The sequence below is a fragment of the Schistocerca gregaria genome, unplaced genomic scaffold (genome assembly GCF_023897955.1).
Source record: "Schistocerca gregaria isolate iqSchGreg1 unplaced genomic scaffold, iqSchGreg1.2 ptg000599l, whole genome shotgun sequence".
In the NCBI taxonomy this organism is placed as follows: domain Eukaryota; kingdom Metazoa; phylum Arthropoda; class Insecta; order Orthoptera; family Acrididae; genus Schistocerca; species Schistocerca gregaria.
The window spans coordinates 142,272-160,848 of record NW_026061988.1 but is presented as its reverse complement, the minus strand read 5'-3'; the positions used below and the strand labels follow the sequence as shown (position 1 = coordinate 160,848).

At 49.4% G+C, this 18,577-nt stretch overlaps 6 protein-coding genes and 1 long non-coding RNA gene across 7 annotated transcripts; 4 read left to right on the top strand and 3 right to left on the bottom strand.

Moving 5' to 3' along the window:
- Positions 1-181: 181 nt before the first annotated feature.
- On the bottom strand, positions 182-1,223 carry LOC126316794 (ribonuclease 3-like). Its single transcript, XM_049992887.1, has 2 exons — positions 802-1,223; positions 182-737 (listed from the first exon to the last, which is right to left on the bottom strand). Exons 1-2 carry the CDS (start codon positions 1,190-1,192, stop codon positions 253-255), a joined length of 876 nt encoding a protein of 291 aa, XP_049848844.1. The 5' UTR covers positions 1,193-1,223; the 3' UTR covers positions 182-252.
- Positions 1,224-2,737: 1,514 nt separating this feature from the next.
- Positions 2,738-6,140, top strand: LOC126316791 (uncharacterized). Its single transcript, XM_049992885.1, has one exon. It carries the CDS (start codon positions 2,740-2,742, stop codon positions 6,097-6,099), a length of 3,360 nt encoding a protein of 1,119 aa, XP_049848842.1. The 5' UTR covers positions 2,738-2,739; the 3' UTR covers positions 6,100-6,140.
- Positions 6,140-11,576, bottom strand: LOC126316792 (microtubule-associated protein futsch-like). The gene is made up of 2 exons (XM_049992886.1): positions 9,662-11,576; positions 6,140-9,504 (listed from the first exon to the last, which is right to left on the bottom strand). The coding sequence occupies exons 1-2, from the start codon at positions 9,885-9,887 to the stop codon at positions 6,302-6,304; spliced, it is 3,429 nt and encodes a 1,142-aa protein (XP_049848843.1). The 5' UTR covers positions 9,888-11,576; the 3' UTR covers positions 6,140-6,301.
- A 204-nt stretch (positions 11,577-11,780) lies between these two features.
- Positions 11,781-12,234, top strand: LOC126316793 (uncharacterized). Its single transcript, XR_007556278.1, has 2 exons — positions 11,781-11,859; positions 11,964-12,234. It is a non-coding gene; the product is annotated as an uncharacterized LOC126316793 (long non-coding RNA).
- A 156-nt stretch (positions 12,235-12,390) lies between these two features.
- On the top strand, positions 12,391-13,136 carry LOC126316787 (probable ubiquitin-conjugating enzyme E2 C). The gene is made up of 4 exons (XM_049992878.1): positions 12,391-12,476; positions 12,553-12,580; positions 12,645-12,731; positions 12,825-13,136. The coding sequence occupies exons 1-4, from the start codon at positions 12,403-12,405 to the stop codon at positions 13,134-13,136; spliced, it is 501 nt and encodes a 166-aa protein (XP_049848835.1). The 5' UTR covers positions 12,391-12,402.
- Positions 13,137-13,269: 133 nt separating this feature from the next.
- Positions 13,270-16,416, bottom strand: LOC126316783 (RNA-binding protein 28-like). The gene is made up of 5 exons (XM_049992874.1): positions 16,298-16,416; positions 16,085-16,148; positions 15,938-15,971; positions 15,761-15,855; positions 13,270-15,648 (listed from the first exon to the last, which is right to left on the bottom strand). Exons 1-5 carry the CDS (start codon positions 16,394-16,396, stop codon positions 13,337-13,339), a joined length of 2,604 nt encoding a protein of 867 aa, XP_049848831.1. The 5' UTR covers positions 16,397-16,416; the 3' UTR covers positions 13,270-13,336.
- A 93-nt stretch (positions 16,417-16,509) lies between these two features.
- LOC126316784 (uncharacterized) lies at positions 16,510-18,530 on the top strand. Its single transcript, XM_049992875.1, has 5 exons — positions 16,510-16,587; positions 16,686-16,730; positions 16,806-16,897; positions 16,958-17,089; positions 17,198-18,530. The coding sequence occupies exons 2-5, from the start codon at positions 16,705-16,707 to the stop codon at positions 18,325-18,327; spliced, it is 1,380 nt and encodes a 459-aa protein (XP_049848832.1). The 5' UTR covers positions 16,510-16,587; positions 16,686-16,704; the 3' UTR covers positions 18,328-18,530.
- The last annotated feature ends 47 nt before the right edge of the window (positions 18,531-18,577 follow it).

Genomic DNA, 18,577 nt, shown 5'->3' with positions numbered 1-18,577 from the left:
CTTTTGAGCAGCGCGCGTCTGAGGATGAGCGAGTCAACTTCATTTTGGCGGGTAATTCTCCACGTCTTTGAATAGGAGTCTTCGAGTGAAGGCGCGACAAAATTCTGTTTGATTCTGAAAAGCATGAACATGACAGATTTTTCGAGATACGCAGTTATTTATAACGCGACTCCATCGCGGCGGTTGCCCGATTTGGTCGCATTTCCGGCGCCTGGGCAGTCTTGGCCAACTAGGCGTCGGTCGCGAAGACTTTCAATCAGTGCAATGAGGAACATGCTGCGGATATCGAATGGGCGCTCTAAACCTGTCATCCACTCTGAAGGGCTCCAGGAAATACTTCGATACAAATGCCTTGGCACTTTCCATACCTTGGTCGAGGTAAATGGATCCTATCAGCGCGAAGACAGCCCTGGAATAGACAAAAAAAGTGAATGAAGTTTTGCGGCTAGTTTGGCGGAAGGACGATTTTTGGTATCTTATGATTGGCACGAGTTTCAGTTTTTCGGCGACGCTGTCGGTTACAAAGTCGTTTCGCATCATGCAATTTAAATTGGCGATAACGAACCACTCTTTTTTGGCGTGGGTTGGGTCGGAGAGGGCGATGAATTCTGTGAGGAACATTCGCAGTGCTTTTTCGCCCAGCCTCGAAATCAGCGCATTGTGCTTTCCCCGCACGGAGGGATAGTTGAAGTGTGTGAGCGCTTGTTGGGCGAGGTGCCAGTTGTTGAATTTGAGCCCTAAAAACGCGGCGTGGTTAGGCCATGCTGAAAGCGCTAGCTATGCGTGGAAAAGAGTTCGTACCCTGCTCTGTGAAGTGTTGTTCAACCGCTTTTAGATGGTTGGAGTTGTCCACCTCCCAGTTCCTGATGTCAGCTACAAAGTTTTTAGGAAGTCGAGCTGTGAATTTTTTGCGTTCCATCAAGCTTGGAAGCCGGTCAGATGGGGCGATTTCGCGGATGGGGTGGTTGGCTGTTTGTTTTTTGGGGCCTCGTTTCGTTGGGCTCGCGGGACGAGCGTTCGCCCCGCGTTCGGATTTTTTGGGCGTCTCGGTCTCAAGGGGTCTGTTGGCGAAGGCGAATTTTTGTTGCTTCGAGGCGCGTTGGGCGAACGAGCGAGGAGCGGTCGTGTGGCGGGTACCATGTTGGGTTCGGCGCAGGGAGACGGAGCGGCGGTAGGCTTCAGAAAGAAGCATTATCTTTTCAACGCAATTGGGTGCAAGTAGAAAATCGCGTACGCGCGCGTTCGTTTAAAGGGAAAAAAAAACTGCTCGGTCCGTTCTGGGGGGGGGCTCAGCCAAACGAGCTGGGGGGTTTGCGAGGGACTGGCGGGGCATGGGGGCGTGCTTGGTTGAAGCGGTTTCCGAATGGGTTGTGGTGAGGGGTGGCTGTTTTGTCGAGCAGAGTGGCGCCGCGTCCGAGTGTGTAGGCGGGGCGGCCAAGGTTCTGTTGTGGCAACTTTTTTTTTTTTTTTTTACGCTTTGAAAAGAGCGAAGGTTCAGACCTTTTGTGCGAAATGGCCTTTCGGCGACTTCGAACGCTCGTGGTAGACAATTACGATTCGTACACGTTCAACTTGGTGCAGTACGTAGCGCAGGCGAACATTTGGCTTACTACGGGGCGGGACTGCGATGGTGCGGACGACGCGCGGTTTGGAGGAGAGTGCTTGTCCCTCTTCGTGGACGTCGTGCAGAACGACCAGATTTCCTGGTCTCAGTTGAGAGAGAGGATCGGGGACTATGACAGCGTTGTGTTGTCGCCGGGGCCGGGCCGCCCGGACGTTCCAGCCGATTTTGGGATTTGCCGCCAGATTCTAGAGAGCGGCACGTCCTCGAGCGAGGACAGGTTGGACGTGCCGATATTGGGCGTGTGTTTGGGTCATCAGGGGTTGGCGGTGCAGTGCGGTTGTAGTCTGGAGTTGGCGCCGAGGGCCGCGCACGGGGTGCAGAGTTTGATCGAGCATTGCGGAGAGGGTTTGTTCGAGGGTTTGCCCAATCCGTTTTTGGGCGTCCGGTATCACTCTTGGGTGGTGGCGGAGGGGGAGGGGACGAGAGGCGATCGGTTGAGGGTGAGCGCGTGGACGGCGGATGGCCGCGGCGGGAGACTGGTTATGGGGCTAGAACACAGACAGAGGCCGATATGGGGAGTGCAGTTTCACCCGGAGAGCGTGTGCACGCAGGACGGGATGGCCATATTGAAGAACTTCGCTAAAATTTCGTTGGAATATCGGAAAAAAAGTGGGTCGGTTGGCGCGGTGCCGAAGGAGTTGCCGTTGCGCGCGGCGCCGGGCGCGGGGGCGCCCGCGGGGGCGCCCGCGAGAGCGCGGACGTCTAGGAGGTATAAGCTGGAGTTCAAGAAGTTGGAGATGAAGAGGCCAGTCGAGCCGGCCGAGATTTATCACGAATTGTTTACGTCGCGTCGGTTCGCGTTATCCGAGGGCGTGGCGGACTGTTCATTTTGGCTCGACTCGTCTCACCTGGACGAGGAGTTGGGCCGTTATTCGATGATGGGGTCTCCGTACTGGTCTGCTGGGGGCAGTCTGATCGAGTACGACCAGGCGAGCAAGACGCTGGTTCGGTCTAGTTGGAGGGAAAAGGTCGTGGTCAGAGAGGAGTTGGTGTTGGACGGGGGGACGACGTTGTTTGGCTGGATGGAGGAGAGGAGGTGCGAGATGCTCGTTGACAAGCCGGGAGAGTACCCGCTTCCGTTTTGCGGCGGATACGTTGGGTACTTTGGGTACGAAATGAAGTACGAATGCGACTTGTTGTCGAAAATTCCGCGAGAAGAAGGGCCTCGCCTGTTGCGGGAGCCGGACGCCGCGTGGATGCTGGTTCGCAACTTTTTGGCGTTCGACGCGCGCGAGCCTCGCTCGATTTACGTGGTCGAGCTGCGGGACGAGGATGGCGCTCGGGAGTCCTGGATAGAGCGGATGGAAGGGCAGATTTTGCGCATGTCGGCCGTCTCCTCGTGTTGTGCGCACCTGACCACGGACGCGTGGCCCCGCGTCGGCGCGACTCGGCCGAGCTTTGCGATGGAACAGGACGAAGTCAGCTACAAGGAGGGCATTCGACGCTGCCTAGAGAGGATCGGACAGGGCGAAAGCTATGAGCTTTGTCTCACGAACAAAGTCATCGTAGACCCGTTCCCACTGGAGCCGTACAGCGTTTACCGGTATTTGAGGAAGGTCAATCCGGCGCCCTACGCGGCCTGGCTGGAATTTCCGAGGTTTTGGATTCTGTCGAGCTCGCCCGAGAAGTTTCTGACGGTCGGCTCGGACGGCTGGGCGACGAGCAAGCCCATCAAGGGAACGGCGCCTCGGGGGAGGACGGCGGAGCAAGACGAAGAGCTGAAGAGGGGGCTGAAGGCGAGCCAAAAAGAGTTTTCGGAAAATTTGATGGTCGTCGATTTGGTACGACACGATCTCGGAAAAGTTTGCCGAATCGGCAGCGTTGGCGTCCCGGAGCTGATGAAGGTGGAGAGCTACCGCACGGTGCACCAACTGGTCAGCAGAGTAACGGGGAGGCTCCGAGGCGACAAGAGCGCGCTGGACTGCGTGCGAGAGATGTTTCCGCCGGCGAGCATGACCGGGGCCCCGAAGTTCCGGTCGGTGAGGATTTTACAAGAATTGGAGAAGTTCAAACGTCGCGGCGCGTATTCAGGAGCCCTGGGCTACGTGTCGCTTTCCGGAGAGTGCGACTTGTCGGTGGTGATTCGGACGGCGGTCATTTGGAGGCGCGGGGCGGGCTCGGTCTGCGCGGTGGGGTGCGGGGGCGCGATCGTGGCGGACAGCGACGCGGAGCGAGAGTTCGAGGAGGCGCTGCTGAAGGCGAATTCGCTGTTGTACGCGACGGTCAAGGCGTTTTACGACTGCGCCACGCGGGGCGAGACGAGCGCGGGGAGCCAGGCGGAGGACGTGCCGGGGAGCTCGTCTCGGGGCCCCGCGCGGGCGGAAGGCGCGAGTCGCGATCCGGCAGGCGGCAGCGATAGAGGAGCGGAGCGGATCGTTGACGGGTTCGAGCTTTTTTTCTCGCCAATTCGAAAAACGTTGTACCGCACAATTAGTCCTGTGTTCGTCGAAGCGTGCGACCCGGAGGCGAGGGTGCCGATCCGCTGGGTGGGGTCCCGGCCGGAGCGGTTCGACGGGGTCAGGTATCTGGAGGAACTAGGGCCGAGAGGAGTGGACCTCGGGTTGGAGAGGATTCGGTCCGTGTTGAGTTTTTTTTCGGACCCACAAGAGGCGTACCCGATTATCCACGTGACGGGGACGAACGGGAAGGGTTCGGTTTGCGCGACGCTCTCGTGCATACTGGAGGAGGCCACGTACGAAGTGGGGTTGTTCACGTCTCCATTTTTGCTCAGCTGGCGCGAGTCTATATGTGTGAACCAAACCCCCATACAAGCGAGCGACTGGGACTGGACTTTGTATAGGATATACGAGGCGACTTCGGAGCTGAGGGTCGAGCTCAGCCAATTCGAGGCGTTGACGGTCTGCGCGTTCCTGCACTTTCGCGATCGCCGCGTGGACGTGGCGGTGGTGGAGGTGGGCATGGGCGGCCGCCTGGACGCGACCAACGCGGCGACAAAGAGTCTGGTGTCCGTGGTGACGTCCGTCGATTACGACCACGAGGCCTTTTTGGGGAGTACTCTGGGCGAGATTGCCCGCGAAAAGGCAGGGATATTGAAGTTCGGGTGTCCGGCGGTGGTGTCGAGGCAAGTTCAAGGGGAGGCGCTCGAGGTGATCAGAGAAGCGGCGAAGCGACTCAACGTGTCGCTCGCGAGCGACGAGCTGGCTCCGTCGGCGCTGACCTGGGAAGGCGCGCAGATCGATCCGACGCTCTTCTCGCTGAGGGGGCGAGAACAGCTCGCCAACCTCGAAGTGGTGGCAACGGTGCTGAAGGCCGTCAAGAGCCAATTTAGCCTGATCGACCTGAAATCCATAGAATCCGGCCTAACGAAGGTGAGATGGCCCGGTAGAAAGCAACACGTGATATGGACAAACGGCGTGCGCATATTAATTGACGGCGCCCACAATCCGAGCGGCGTTCGAACGCTTCGACATTTTTTGGACGTTCAGCACCCAAATCAAAAAATACAGTGGATCATAGGCATGATTTCCACTAAAAGCCACAGGCGATGCCTAGAGCAGCTCCTGCGTCCGGGCGACTCGGTCTGGACCGTCCCCGTAATCCCGAACGTCTCGTGGCTTCACTCCGTCGACCAGCGCGCCTTGTTGTCTCTCGCGCGCGAGGTGGAAGAAGACCTCAGCGAAAGCGCCTCTTTTTCTTCCCTCGGACAGGTCCTCAGCAAATTGGAAGACCCCGAGCGGGACCAGAAGGGCCTCGTGCCCGTCATGACGGGATCGCTCCATCTCATCTCCAACCTCCTTGAACTCGTCCACGCGCGTCGGATACAACCGTTCGGACTTCCAGCACCGAGGTTTCGTCTGCTCGAAACCGTCCTGTGGTCCCCGGCGCCCGACCGGCCCCTGTCGCGATTCTCGGACTTGGAAGACCACTTGAAGCGACTAAAGCGCTCCGCGCAATGCTTCGGCTTCAAACTTCACCTCAACTACCTGAGGACCTGTCTGGCGCACCACTCGGCAGAGTGGAAGCGAAGTCACGCGCACGCGCTGAAAGCTCGCATACTCGTGAGCCAAGACGGGGACGCGTCCGTCGAGGCCTCGCCACTCCGACCAACCAACTCGCCCTACAAAATTCAGATCTGCAAGTTTCCAGTCGACTCGAACAACGTATTTCTCCGCCACAAGACGACCAACCGCAGTCTGTACCAATCCGCCCTCGCCTCCGCCTCGCCCCAGGCCGACGACGTCGTCCTCTGGAACGAACGCAACGAGATCACCGAAACGACCATCGCCAACGTCGAGGTGAAACTCCCGAGCAGCGACGGACGCGTCCAGTGGGTCACTCCTCACGCATCGAGCGGACTCCTGAGAGGAATCGAAAGGGAAAAACGCATCCAACGAGGAGAAGTCCTGGAAAAAGTCATAAAAATCGAGGATATCGAGGATCGCGAAATCTACCTAATCAATTCACTGAGAGGAAGATGGAAAGCGGAATGGGTCGACTCTGCTCCAGCTCAATAGAAGGTCCTATAAAAAAAAAAAAAAAAAAAAAATGGTACAACAAATAACGCGTGCTCTCTTCACAAAACATCACCCGCTCCTCCGCGTAACACACAACGACGCATTCTTATGCCTTCAAAACTCTCCAGCTAAACTGTTTCTCTTCTCTTTTTATCACAGTTCAATAGCTCTCTATAGACTCCTATAAGAAAACTTGCTGTGCTCATTCGAATCCGTCTCGCGGCACGATATCGAGTATTTTTTGTTGCACGTCCAGCGACGCCAACTTCGCACCCTCCACCTCTCGCAAACCAATCCGATCTTGCTTGTATGTCGGTTTTATGGGGTCTACAAGCCCCTGGCCTTCCTTGCCCAACCCACCGCCATTCCATCCCATTTTTGACATCATAATGTACCCAATGTTTGTCTCAGGAATTTTTTTCTCCATCCTTTCCAATCTTTCTAACGCCATCTTCTTCTTCTGATTTTTTCTCCTTTCCGCGTGGCTCAAGAACCCAGCACTGGCGTTCCTCCTAAACGCCGGTCGTCGCACGAAGTCCGGCTCGCCGCCGAAAACCACCTGCTCGTCCGAAAGCTCGGACACCGCCTCGCCAATCTCGCCGGGCTCCACAACCTTCGTTTCACCGTTGTAGAAGGCTGCGCCACCCTTTCTGGGTCGGTTTGAACGCCTAGGCTCGTTAGCGGACGCACTCGCCCCCCCTGCTATCTGTCTAATATACCTGTCGACCGCCATAGCACCTGGTATCTTGGTGCGGCTTGTCACGTGTATCGAGTTTTCCAGTCTGTTCTTCCGGCAAACAGCCCGCCACTTCAGACGATACAAATCAGTCAACTGGCGGAACTGGGCGGCCTGATACTCGTTGAATTTTTCTATAACCATGCAGACGTTGACAGGAGAAGTGCAGATAAAGCGCCGAATCACATCATTCAAGTACTTGAGCTCCTCGTAGCTCAAATACTTGTCGGCGCCTTCAGACTCGTCATCGGTCTGCTGGTCACCACCGCTCCCAACCAGTTCATTCTCGACAAAATCATTCTCTGACACCAAAGGCTCATCACAGCCTATGACGGGTGCCTTAAACACCTCAGACAACGGACAGTAACCAACCGCAGACTCGGACTCCAGGATGTCTATCGATCCGCAAGACATCGACGCCGAAAATGTAGGCAACGGCAAATCGTACACGAGCGTGGGTATCAATTCGCTCTCTGGTGTTCGAGATGTCGGTTCAGTCTTAGCTCGTTCAAGCGTCGATTCAGCCACTGCTGGCCGAGGCATCGGCTCACCCGTAGTCGATTTGGACGTCGATTCGCCCACTACCGGTCGAGGCTTCAGCTCAGTCACCACCGGCCGCCGTGTCGGTTCAACCGCTACCGATCGAGGTGTCGGTTCGACCATCGCCGGTCTAGACGTCGGCTTGGCCACTACCGATCGAGGTGTCGGTTCAACCATTACCGATCGAGGTGTCGGTTCGACCATCGCCGGTCTAGACGTCGGCTTGGCCATTACCGATCGAGGTGTCGGTTCGACCATCGCCGGTCTAGACGTCGGTTCAACCATTACCGATCGAGGTGTCGGTTCAACCATTACCGATCGAGGTGTCGGTTCGACCATCGCCGGTCTAGACGTCGGTTCGACCATTACCGATCGAGGTGTCGGTTCGACCATCGCCGGTCTAGACGTCGGTTCGACCATTACCGATCGAGGTGTCGGTTCGACCATCGCCGGTCTAGACGTCGGTTCGACCATCGCCGGTCTAGACGTCGTTTCGACCATTACCGATCGAGGTGTCGGTTCGACCATCGCCGGTCTAGACGTCGGTTCGACCATTACCGATCGAGGTGTCGGTTCGACCATCGCCGGTCTAGACGTCGGCTTGGCCACTGCCGGTCGAGGCGTCAGCTCGGTTATTATCGGTCTAGACGTCGGTTCGGCCACTACTGGTCCAGACGTCGGTTCGACCATTGCCGGCCGAGGTGTCGGTTCGGCCACTACTGATCTAGACGTGGATTCAGCCATTACCGGTCGAGATGTCGGCTCGGCCACCACCGGTCTAGACATCGCTTCGGCCGCTACCGGTCGAGGCGTCGGTTCGACCGTCGCTGACTCAGGCGTCGGTTCAGCCATAAACAAGGCGGTAGATACCGACTCAAGCGCAGAGCCAAGCCCAAGGCTTTGGTCTGGTATAGGATCACTCGTTTGATCGGACTTAGGCAGAGTCGCGATCCAAAGGCTATAGGCGTTGTCGGACTTCTTTCTCAAAATGCCGACATCGAGAAACGGAGATTCTTCAGGAGGTGTGCCTTGCTTGGGTCTATTGCGACCCGCTCTTGAGTCGCAATACTTATTACGCGCGTACGAATTCGGAGATGGGACGCCGTCTCTATCGAGACTCATAGAGGAAAGTGCGGAACCAAGCGAGTCGACGGGATTTTCTGAACCTCCGGCAGAAGTTAAAGAGATCCGGCCCGAGAAGTCATTTGTCTTAGCACGCGTACAACGACCTACTGAACGCCTGTTACTGTCCGACGCGGCCCATTCAATAGGTGTATTGTCTAGGATACCCGGCACGTCCTGAATTTTACCCTGGTTGCTATCGACACCAGAAGCATGTGTTGATGACAATAGATACTCATCGTCGACAGTAAATCCACCCTTTTTCTTCAATGTATGAACATACGTAAAGACGTTATTGGACCCTCTGGCACCCGTGGCCAGCCCTCTAGTTGTTTCTCTGGTCGAGGAGAAACTGTCTTTGTGTTTGACTTTGAACTTGAACTTCGACCTTGATTTGATTACTTGATCTAGGTCGTATTCAGGCAGTTCATATTTAATATACTCGTTTTCGGATTCAAGTTGAATCTGGCTTTCCACCTGACCAATCGGGAAATTCCCTTCCACCCCTTCTATTTTCTGCTGCTCAAATTTGGCCGACTCCATTTCTATTCGCTCCTCCTCTTCAATCAAAACGCAGTCTTGATGCGGAAGCGAAGCCTTGTCCTTGGCCCGAACGAACGTCATAGGAGTCAACTCGAACTTTTTCATGGGCCTTGCGATTGCATCGCGCGTACAATACTGCTCGGGCTTGCTTTTATGAGTCCTGCTCGACCTTCTTCGGTTCGCATCCCTCTTTTTTTTGATGCTTACCCTAAAGTTATAGCGTTTTTCTTCCCCTAAATCTTCCAAAGACATTGTGGACAACGAGCGCGTCGAGTCCTTGCGAGCCGCCGTCATTCGACCGCTCGGCCTATTCGCGCCCAGCTTCTTCTTATTCAATTTTTCGGTCCTCATCTCCATAAAATTTACAAAGTCCTCTTTGATACTCGTATCATAGTCAATCGACGGTCGGTGACCCGACGCGCCCTCATGCTCATCCTTTTCGCTATCTGCGTCGTTCATGCAATCTTTTCGACAACGATCACGAGGTTAGTCTTCGCACTGCCTCTCCCTGCGTACCTCTTTCGTCACCACTAGACGAAGCACGACGGCTCGCAAATATCACGCGTGCACTCGTTGGAAAAAAAAAAACAGTCGTTTTGGCTCGTGCGAAAGCATACGTACGACTTTTCGCGGTACTTGAATTAAAACTGTCGAAAACGGCTAATCCTCCCGAGCGCTTGTATCTCTGTTCATCCCAGCGCCTATGTCCCTTCGCCTTTCTAGACTTGTCGGATAAATAAAAATACTTCTCATACATTTTGCAATTGTCGAGTGCCCACCCATATGAATCAAACATTTCAAGCGCATTTTCTACAAACTTCTTTGAATTGAAGTGTTCGTGGCTCATTTGCCTAGAGTCCGACTATTCAATGAACCTACCATAACAGGTGTAATCGCGAACTCGAGCCAAGCAGCAAACTCTAAAATTCTAAGCGTGTGCCGCCACAAGCCCCAAACCGACTTGTGTTATTCTTCCTGTCGAGAGCCCCAGACAACCAAATACACCTAGACCTTTGATACACGAAGTGCGCGTGCGCACGCATATATATATATATAGAACGCAGAGTAAAGTCTCCTGTAGCCTTGAACAGGGACAGTTCAAAATGCGCGCGTCTAATAAATCAGGTAGTTATAAACCAAGCAAACCGCATAAATTTTTTTTTTAAAAAACAATTTGCCGCGGCCAGAGAAAACAACACACGACCAACTGCTTGTATGCGAGATGCTTCGTCACCTGTGTGTACGGCCGGGCAAAACCTGCAAGCGCTTCGAACTCGGTTCTCGAACGCGCACGGTCGCAGCCTCGGCGCGTTGTCCCAATTCAATCAAACGTATTTTTCAAGTCCAGGCTCGGGTAGTGTGAAGCTCATGTATTCGCCGTGCACCGGATGACGAAACTGCACCTTCATAGCGTATAGTCCGAATTGCAAGCTCTCTGCTTCGTCTCTTCTGTCCATCGCCTTACCAGCGTCGGTGTACAGGTCTTCACCAATGACCGGACAATCGAGATACGCCATGTGTGATCTGATCTGATGCCGGAATCCACGGTTTATAGTTACTCGACATACGATAACGCGACTTTCTAATTTATCTAAAATTTCAATTTTACTCATGTACACCGGACCCTCTTCCCCAGAGGGACTTCCGAATAGTATCTTGACTATTTTCTGCTTGGGCCCGTAGGGACGAAACTTGGAACAAATCTCGATTCGGTGTTGACACTTTTCAGGGCGATCACTTTTTTTTAGTTTTTGCAGAATTCTGTGCCAGTGCTCTCTCGTAGGACTGATTCTTTCGTCCCATTTGTCGGAGAGGTAAGACAGATGACCCGCGGACTGCTCGAAGCGAGAAAAAACAACGTATGTCTTAACGATTCCGCCCGGCTTGTCGGCCTCTACCGATGATCTGTTCCGAGAGTCTCCTTGACTTATCAGATGCCGGCCCAGATGTCGGTGTTGTTGGTTCCACAGGTTCTCGTAGCTGCGTTGGTTCCTCGCCACCAATACCAGACCGCACGTCCTCTTGTCGAGGCGGTGAAGAACCCCTCCTCCCTCGAAGGACTTTCTCGTCCTCACCCCGGAAATTTCTGGATATCGGGTACAAAGCCACGAAAACAAAGTTGTCTCCGAGCCTTGGCGCTTCGCCATAGGAACAGTGTGAACGCCCGGTGGCTTGTAAGCGACAATAATCGATGCATCCTCGTAAATCACGCGGAAACTTCTTTCCATAATCGGGAGGCATTGACGAATGGCACTCTCGCTGTCCACACGCATCGGGGCCACGTCAGAAAAGGCAGAGGAAGCTTTCCAAACGCCACGATGACTTCTACGTTTTGCATTTTGAGCTAGGAAGGAACCAAATATCCGAAAACCGCGGCCGCGAAAGATGGGCATAGAAACGTACCAATGATGTCTAACCGATATGCGCACAGAACAACACGCCAAAGGTTACGAATTTTTTGACAAAAAAAAAAACACGTCCACTCGAAAATTTTTAGATAACGAAAAGCTTTCGCTTTCTAGCCCCTATATTCGTGACTGAGAGGGTTCCAGGTTTTTTTGCTTCTGTGATCTCACTCATATCGGACCAAACATCTAACCCAAAAACCACCCTCAAAAAAATGTTGGTCGGCTTTACTCGACTCAAGTCGGTTCACGCTTTAGCGAACGGTCGCCTGCCCCTTCGTCAAGCTTGGACCAGCAGAAGCCTCAATCCACTTCGTCACGCTCGCCCATCGACAGCGAGATCCGTACATATATCCAACGCGTTGAAGCCTGAGTGCGCCTCGGCAACAACGTCCCTAGTCGCTCGCATCCAAGGTCCGTGACGAGCCGCACTTACAAACCACCACCACCGCTGTCTCTTCGAAGGTCTACCCCGATGAGCACAAAAACTAACGTTGCGCTGTGTACGGCAAAAGCAGAGAAAGAAATGAATTTCCAAAACTTTGCTCAGTTGGCAAAGAAGGGAGAATGTAGCGAAATTCTCTATAAAGAACATAAAGAATGCATCGCCGATGGCAAGGAAAAAAAAAAAGTTTTGTATGGAGCAAGTACACTCCGCAAGAGAAAAACCAAAATGAACAAGCATAAACGACGTAAAAGGCTGAAACTTCAACGGTTCCTGAGGAGGAAGCTAGGGAGGAATTGACGCAAATAAAACATAGAACTTTCGGGTGCGACCGAGCAATAGTACCGATGTGTAATAGTAAAAATTAGATAAATACTGTGTTCTCTTTCAAAAGTATAGATTCCCGTAAATTTCAATTACCATCAAAAGTTATCTAAAATTTTCTCAACTAGCCGTTGGAAGCTTTTCCCCTGATTTTCTTCAGCGACTTAATCATTTTATTCTACGAAGATATGACTATCACTCTATCCAGGCACAATGCTGACCACTCAAAATCCTCTGTAGGCCTTCAAGCAGTCAGTAAGAGGTACATTCCGCGCATACTGGGTCTATATGCTTTCGCCACGTCAGGCGTCTGATCTTTTTTATTACCTCGTTCTTAGACTACAGGTAGAGCTCATGAATATGATGGTATGTTTTAAGTGGGCTCGACACATTCAGCATAGTAGAAAAAAAAGCTAATTTGGTGATTCAGAAAAATCAAGTTCCTGGCATATCTGCTTTCCCAAACGGCGACAATTTGTTTAAATGGATTGCGAGTATCAGAGGTGTGGACGGAACGGTACGTTGAAATTTCATAAAATTATAGCGTAAGAGTGCCACATGTCCCGGCTGCAAGTTTGATCCGTTTTTTTGACGTTTTATATTTTAACAGGTCTACGAAGGACTTGAATACAAGTTGACAATTGAATTTAGCCCCACTTATCCTCTTACGGCGCCAGTGGTTTGCTTCGAAACGCCGTGCTTTCATCCCAATGTAGATCAAAACGGAAATATTTGTTTAGATATTCTAAAAGAAAAATGGAGTCCAGTGCAAAATGTAAGTAGTATTTTGCTATCTATTCAGACCCTCTTGGCCGACCCGAATAATTCAAGTCCATACAATGCGTATGCGGCGGCCCTGTGGGATGAAAAAGAGGAGTATAAAAAGGCGGTTTTGGCTCGACATAGAGAAGCAAGACAATAAGAGCATACAGCTAAACAGGTAAGCAACTGATAGCTACCACGATAGAGAATAGATAGTGATACTTCTTGCGCGCGGGCAAGCACGACTTTTTTCTTATTTTGCCTTGCATATTTTGTGATCATGTAAATATAGATTGACGTTTGGCATTTTTTGTATTTTTTTTAATTTTGTATACGTTCTGATGGCTTGTTCGAGCAGATTCAGAGCACCTTCTTGTTTCTTTTTCTGACCTGATTTAGAAATCGGCGCTTTGCGAGTAACCGCATCGCCTGTTTCGTCAGTTTTTTCTTGGCCTCAACGCTCTTGCTGCCTCTGTTGCTCGAGATATGATCTTTGGAAAGGACGGTTTTTGAAGGCTTTATTGAGGAGGAATTCTGCTTTACTCTTTTTGCACGCTTAGTTGAAGCGTCGTCAAAGTCGTCTTTATTGTAATTCGTCTTCTGTGTTTCCCCCCTCTTGCGTTTTTTTGATAGTGGCCGGCCTCTTCCTTTTGCCAGGACTTCGGTCTCGGGCGTATTCGATGAGTCACCGTTCGAGTCCGCTGGTTTTTTGAACTCCTTTTGTCTTGCTAGCTGCAGTTTTCTACTAAAAAGTACCCTCATATTTTCAATTGCGAATTCAACAAACAACCGATTGCCGTTCGCTTCAGCGCAAGTTTTATTATGCAAAGCCAATAGAGCTGCTTTTGCGTGGGCATGGTTCATGAATTCGACGAAGCCATACCCCCGGCTTTTGTTTCCTTCGAGCTTATTGCGTACGATCTTCACTTGGTGAAACCTGGGTGGAGGCAGAGTAGGAAGCGTTGCCGCGTTTCTAAAGACAAGTTTCAACTTTTTTTCATCAAATGACTTGGGCAAGTTTCTAACGCACAAACGTGTTTTAGAAACATGAAAATTCGGATTTGACAGTTTCTGTTTTTTTTCATGCTGAGAATGTTCGTATTTCAACCGTTCTGCTTTAGTCAATTCCTTGACCTCCTCTGAAGATAGGACGCTGTACTTCGCCAAAGACAAGTTTCGACTGTCGCTGACCTTAGGCTCCGCCTTAAATTTACAGGTGTTCTCTCGAGTAACAGCCATGTCAATAACCAGGTGACGCCCATTGACCACGACGTCACTCTCCTTCTGTGTATTAACGCCACGCATCTGCAGTTTTTTGCGAATCGCTAGGCTTTCTTCGATGAGTTTGTAGCCGAGATAGGCGTCGTCGATGCACTTCTGCGCATCTTTGGCATGAACGAATTGCACAAAACCGGTGCCCACAAAGTCGCCCGTTTCTCGGTCCTTCACAAATTTGACATAAACGATAGGGCCCCATTCTGAAAACCTTTGGCGAATTTCTTCCTCAGTAGTATCTAGTGCGATGTTTCTCAAAAAAAGGGTTTTTCCGAGGGATGCGTCGCCAAGAAATCCTTTCCCAGAATGCTCCTTTCGTCGAATTGTACCCGAGTCTCTGGAAGGTAAATGTTTGTGTTCAGCTTGTTTATCTTTGTCGAAGGCGGCACCAACATCTACAAATTTTTTCTCGTTGTCTCCATCATCAAACTCATCGGACGTATCGCCTTCTTCCTCGGTAGATTCGTAGTCATCATCATCTTCAGAGCTGCCTTCAGTGCTCTTGCTCTGATCGGCCTGTTCCTCTTTCAGTTTGCGATGCTTCACCGTACGACTCACTTCGACCTTCCTATCTAAAATTTGTAATTGGGCACTGCCTGCAATCGCTCTGTCAACGCTGAACGCATCTGAGAAGGTGACGAACCCAAAACCTCTATTGCGCTCGGTAGAAGGGTTGAGAGGAACGGACGCTTCGAAAATCTTGCCAAACACCTCGAAAGTTTTCACAAGCAACTCCTTGGTACATTCATACGGTAGATTTCTCACTATCACTGTATACTGCTTGATACGAGCCATTGAATACAAACGAGCGTCAATCTCTAACTTTGAACAATTAAACAGACTATCAGCCGCATTGCGAATCTCGATTAAACCTAAGGCTGCCTTGTTGACGCTCGAAAAGAGTACATAGGCAGCATGCGGATCATCTTCCAAAGGAAATTCAAGTGCCTGAAAGCCATCTATTTTTTTCACTTGTGAAATTTGATCAAACGTCAAATGCTTGGGAAGATTGGAAATCGCTACCGTTCTATTTGCGACGCTCAACCTCTTGACATTTATCCTCATCTGGTCAGATTCTCTAGAAGGTATCAAGACGGATTTAGATGTTTTTTTATCTCGAAGTTTGTAAGATATTGCCTTACGCAATAATTTAGAGTTTGTCTTTTTCGATGCGGCCGCGCGGCCCCTATCAACCTTAGTTTTGGGCACCTTGCTCAAACGAACATCCTTAGAATCAGCGCTTCGATATTTTTCAGGCACATCCTTGGAATCAAGGTTTCGGTCTTCTTCAAGCTCATCCTTAAAATCAAGGTTCCGGCATTTTTCAGGCTCGCTCTTGGCATCAGCGCTTCGATTTTTTTCAGACTTATCTCTAGAACTAAAACCAATGTTTTTTTCTTTGAAATTCAGTCAAACAAGGTAACACAATTAGACAAAACTCTAGCATGCTGCCATCACTGCAGCCACGTTGGTGACGTCCCCAAAAATATACTCAATCTAAATACAAACCTTTACGTTTGTAATATTCAATATCAACTACTTGATTATTCAAAACAGCTTTGTTGAGTTTCTCAATCACGTTTTTCGCGTCTTCTTCAAAAACACTGTAAACCACATAAGATTGTTCATAGAAAAAACGTCAACGGTGAACCAGATAATTCAAACTCTCTCGCCATGTCTACATACAATTGGGCATAGCCATATCCTCGACATAACCCATCTAAAAACCAATAATATTGTATGTCAGTTACCCCGTATAACAGATCTGTGCAACAGGTCTACGCACTGTGCATATACTAAACAAACACTTTGAATGGCGCGTCAATCCTGTACCTTGTCCTTTTATCACATAGCACTTCTTCAAAGGCGCCAGAGCTTCGAAAAATTTAATTAAATCGTAATGACTGAGGAATATTAGTGAATGTGTTTAATTTCTGATATTGTGAAAGCATTGAAGTTATCGCAGGGCCATCGGGATATCCAGCGGGATCCGTCTCTATTTTCGTGCCATGCACAAGTCATAAAAAAAATAAAATAATCACATATCTCATCCGTAGTAGTACTGCTGAGGTTCTTGACAAAAACTTTGTTCCTCAACTCAGTCACTCCTTTGCAGTCGTCGTTTGCGGCGACATCGGATACCATGCTGGTAGGAATACAAAAATTATAGTGAGGGATCTAAGCTATTTTAAGTGTATTATAACAAAAAATTTTTGTTACCACAATTGTGTACGACAACGATACCAAAAATGTCGTGGCGTCTTCGAGCGTCTTCCATATATAACAAAATAAAATAAACCTCGCAGTTACACTGGATAGGAGACCAGGTGGTATAAGTACGTTATGACAAGGCACTCTTTATATGTGCTGAAAAATACTGAAATACGGTGTCAAGCGAATCCAATTATAATGTTAAATTCATTCTCGGTCATAGGTCAACGTCTAATTAATGAATGGCTATGGAAATCAAACACCCAATGTATGCGCTCTCGCCTTTACTATAGAAGAACGAGAATGTATTTCTAGAGCTTTCATTAACAAATCATATCTTCAGTAATGCTTATGGAATGAATACTAAGGAGGGTACTCGGCATTCGAATGAGGACCAACATCTAGTTGTATGCCCTCTAACCGTAGATCGCCAGGGTATGTATTATCCTGAGAGATATCGCAGTTCCAGCCAACTCCTAATATTTGACAATTTAGGACGTGACATTTTTTTCGCCGCAGTCTACGATGGACACGGTGGTTTTTTATGCTCGAGCTATTGCCAGAGGTTTTTGCACAAAAATCTGGCTGTAGCCCTGGGAAAGCTAATCAACTACAGCGATGAAAGCGGTATGTTTTTATGCATTTTACGAACACGTCTTATGAATTCACCAGATCGCCTATAACGTAAGAAACTGTGGTTAATTACATTACTTACAATCTCGCTATGATTTCTAGTTATAAGCGATGAATTGTTTATTTATGCCATTTTCGCTGCTTTTGAAAAAACAGAAAAAGATTTTCTACTTTTCTCAGCTTTGATGAATGACTATTCTGGCTCTTGTGTTAATATGTTATTGATTTACGAAACTCGTATTTTTGTCGCGAACTTGGGTGATTCCAAGGCTCTATTAGCTAAAACTTCTCCAAAAGGTGGAGTGCAGCCGTTTGAACTAAGTCGCGATCACAAAGCAAATCTGGAAAAAAAAAGAATTGAAAAATTGGGCGGCTACGTGAGGTTTAAAAGGGTCAATGGCACTCTGGCTGTTTCTAGAGCTATTGGGGATAGGACGTATAAAAAGTTAGCTAGAGATGATTTTGTTTCGTACAAGTTTTTATATGAAGAAGATACGGAAATTATCAAAACGTTAATAGGTCTTGTTAGAGGCAGCAGAAGAAGCAGCCGATCTGGAAGAAGTAGGTTTGCTTTATCTGTATCAATCCCTGATACTCAGCAGGAGAAAGCAAACGCGCTTAGGGAATTTGAAAACATTGTTAACGATTGTGACGTGGGGTCAGTAAAAAAAAAAAGAAGAGATGATCGGCATAGTAGTATTGCAGTTGAATATGGGAGAAAACCAGTTTATGACACAGAACGTTCTAGATTGCCAAATACGGTATATAGCAGAGATATGATGGATTGCCCAGCTTCCAAATCTAAAAAAGAAAACGAGTTGATCACATTCGATCAAGCGTTGAACGAATTAGGCGCCACAGTCGATTCTATGCGAAAAAAAAATTTTAAAAAAAAAACAGAGGAGCTGTTTAAGATGACGATTTCCTATCCTACAAAGTCAGTAGGAAGTTTGAAAAGTCCACTGCCAACTTCGGAACGCGATTTGCAATCCCTTGTTAGTTCCTCCCCTGAGATTACTGTGATGAGAAGAAGTCTGCAGGACAAATTTCTAGTTTTGGCCACAGATGGATTTTTTGACATGTTTGAACCTGAAAAGGTGGTCAGTTCAATTCATAAGTACTTGAAGGCAAATGAAGAGATCAATCTGAATTCAGTATGCCAAAGTCTGTGTGAAGATGCCGCTGATATGGGAAGCAAGGATGATATCACGGTCGTGCTGGTAAAATTCTAGTTGTTTTGCGTTTGTGTCAATTTTTACTGTGTTAATAGCTGCTGCAATATAATATTCAGGACCATGCGTATAATGAACTTCTGGTGAAAAGCAGAAAAAAATTTGTTATAAAAATTTTTTCGTCAAAAAGGGGATGGATGACAGAGATAATATGCAGCGAAAAGTAATAATCTTATTGTAAAAATATTAAATAATCAACTAAAGCGAAGGGGCTTTTTAGTGAGAGAATTACGATTTATGCTGACCATGC

Bases quoted from the DNA above. Each gene is read 5' to 3' on its own strand.
- LOC126316794 (XM_049992887.1), bottom strand. From the start codon at position 1,192: ATGCTTCTTTCTGAAGCCTACCGCCGCTCCGTCTCCCTGCGCCGAACC. The intron at 738-801 runs GTACGAACTCTT...CCGCGTTTTTAG, and splicing joins ACAACACTTCACAGAGCAGG to GGCTCAAATTCAACAACTGG.
- LOC126316791 (XM_049992885.1), top strand. From the start codon at position 2,740: ATGAAGTACGAATGCGACTTGTTGTCGAAAATTCCGCGAGAAGAAGGG.
- LOC126316792 (XM_049992886.1), bottom strand. From the start codon at position 9,887: ATGAGCCACGAACACTTCAATTCAAAGAAGTTTGTAGAAAATGCGCTT. The intron at 9,505-9,661 runs GTACGTATGCTT...GTTGTCGAAAAG, and splicing joins TTCAAGTACCGCGAAAAGTC to ATTGCATGAACGACGCAGAT.
- LOC126316787 (XM_049992878.1), top strand. From the start codon at position 12,403: ATGACTATCACTCTATCCAGGCACAATGCTGACCACTCAAAATCCTCT. The intron at 12,477-12,552 runs GTACATTCCGCG...CCTCGTTCTTAG, and splicing joins CTTCAAGCAGTCAGTAAGAG to ACTACAGGTAGAGCTCATGA. The intron at 12,732-12,824 runs GTACGTTGAAAT...ATATTTTAACAG, and splicing joins TCAGAGGTGTGGACGGAACG to GTCTACGAAGGACTTGAATA.
- LOC126316783 (XM_049992874.1), bottom strand. From the start codon at position 16,396: ATGGTATCCGATGTCGCCGCAAACGACGACTGCAAAGGAGTGACTGAG. The intron at 15,856-15,937 runs GTATGTAGACAT...TGTGGTTTACAG, and splicing joins GGATATGGCTATGCCCAATT to TGTTTTTGAAGAAGACGCGA. The intron at 15,649-15,760 runs GTTTGTATTTAG...TGAATTTCAAAG, and splicing joins TGAATATTACAAACGTAAAG to AAAAAAACATTGGTTTTAGT.
- LOC126316784 (XM_049992875.1), top strand. From the start codon at position 16,705: ATGGCTATGGAAATCAAACACCCAAT. The intron at 16,731-16,805 runs GTATGCGCTCTC...TCATATCTTCAG, and splicing joins ATGGAAATCAAACACCCAAT to TAATGCTTATGGAATGAATA. The intron at 17,090-17,197 runs GTATGTTTTTAT...TATGATTTCTAG, and splicing joins CAACTACAGCGATGAAAGCG to TTATAAGCGATGAATTGTTT.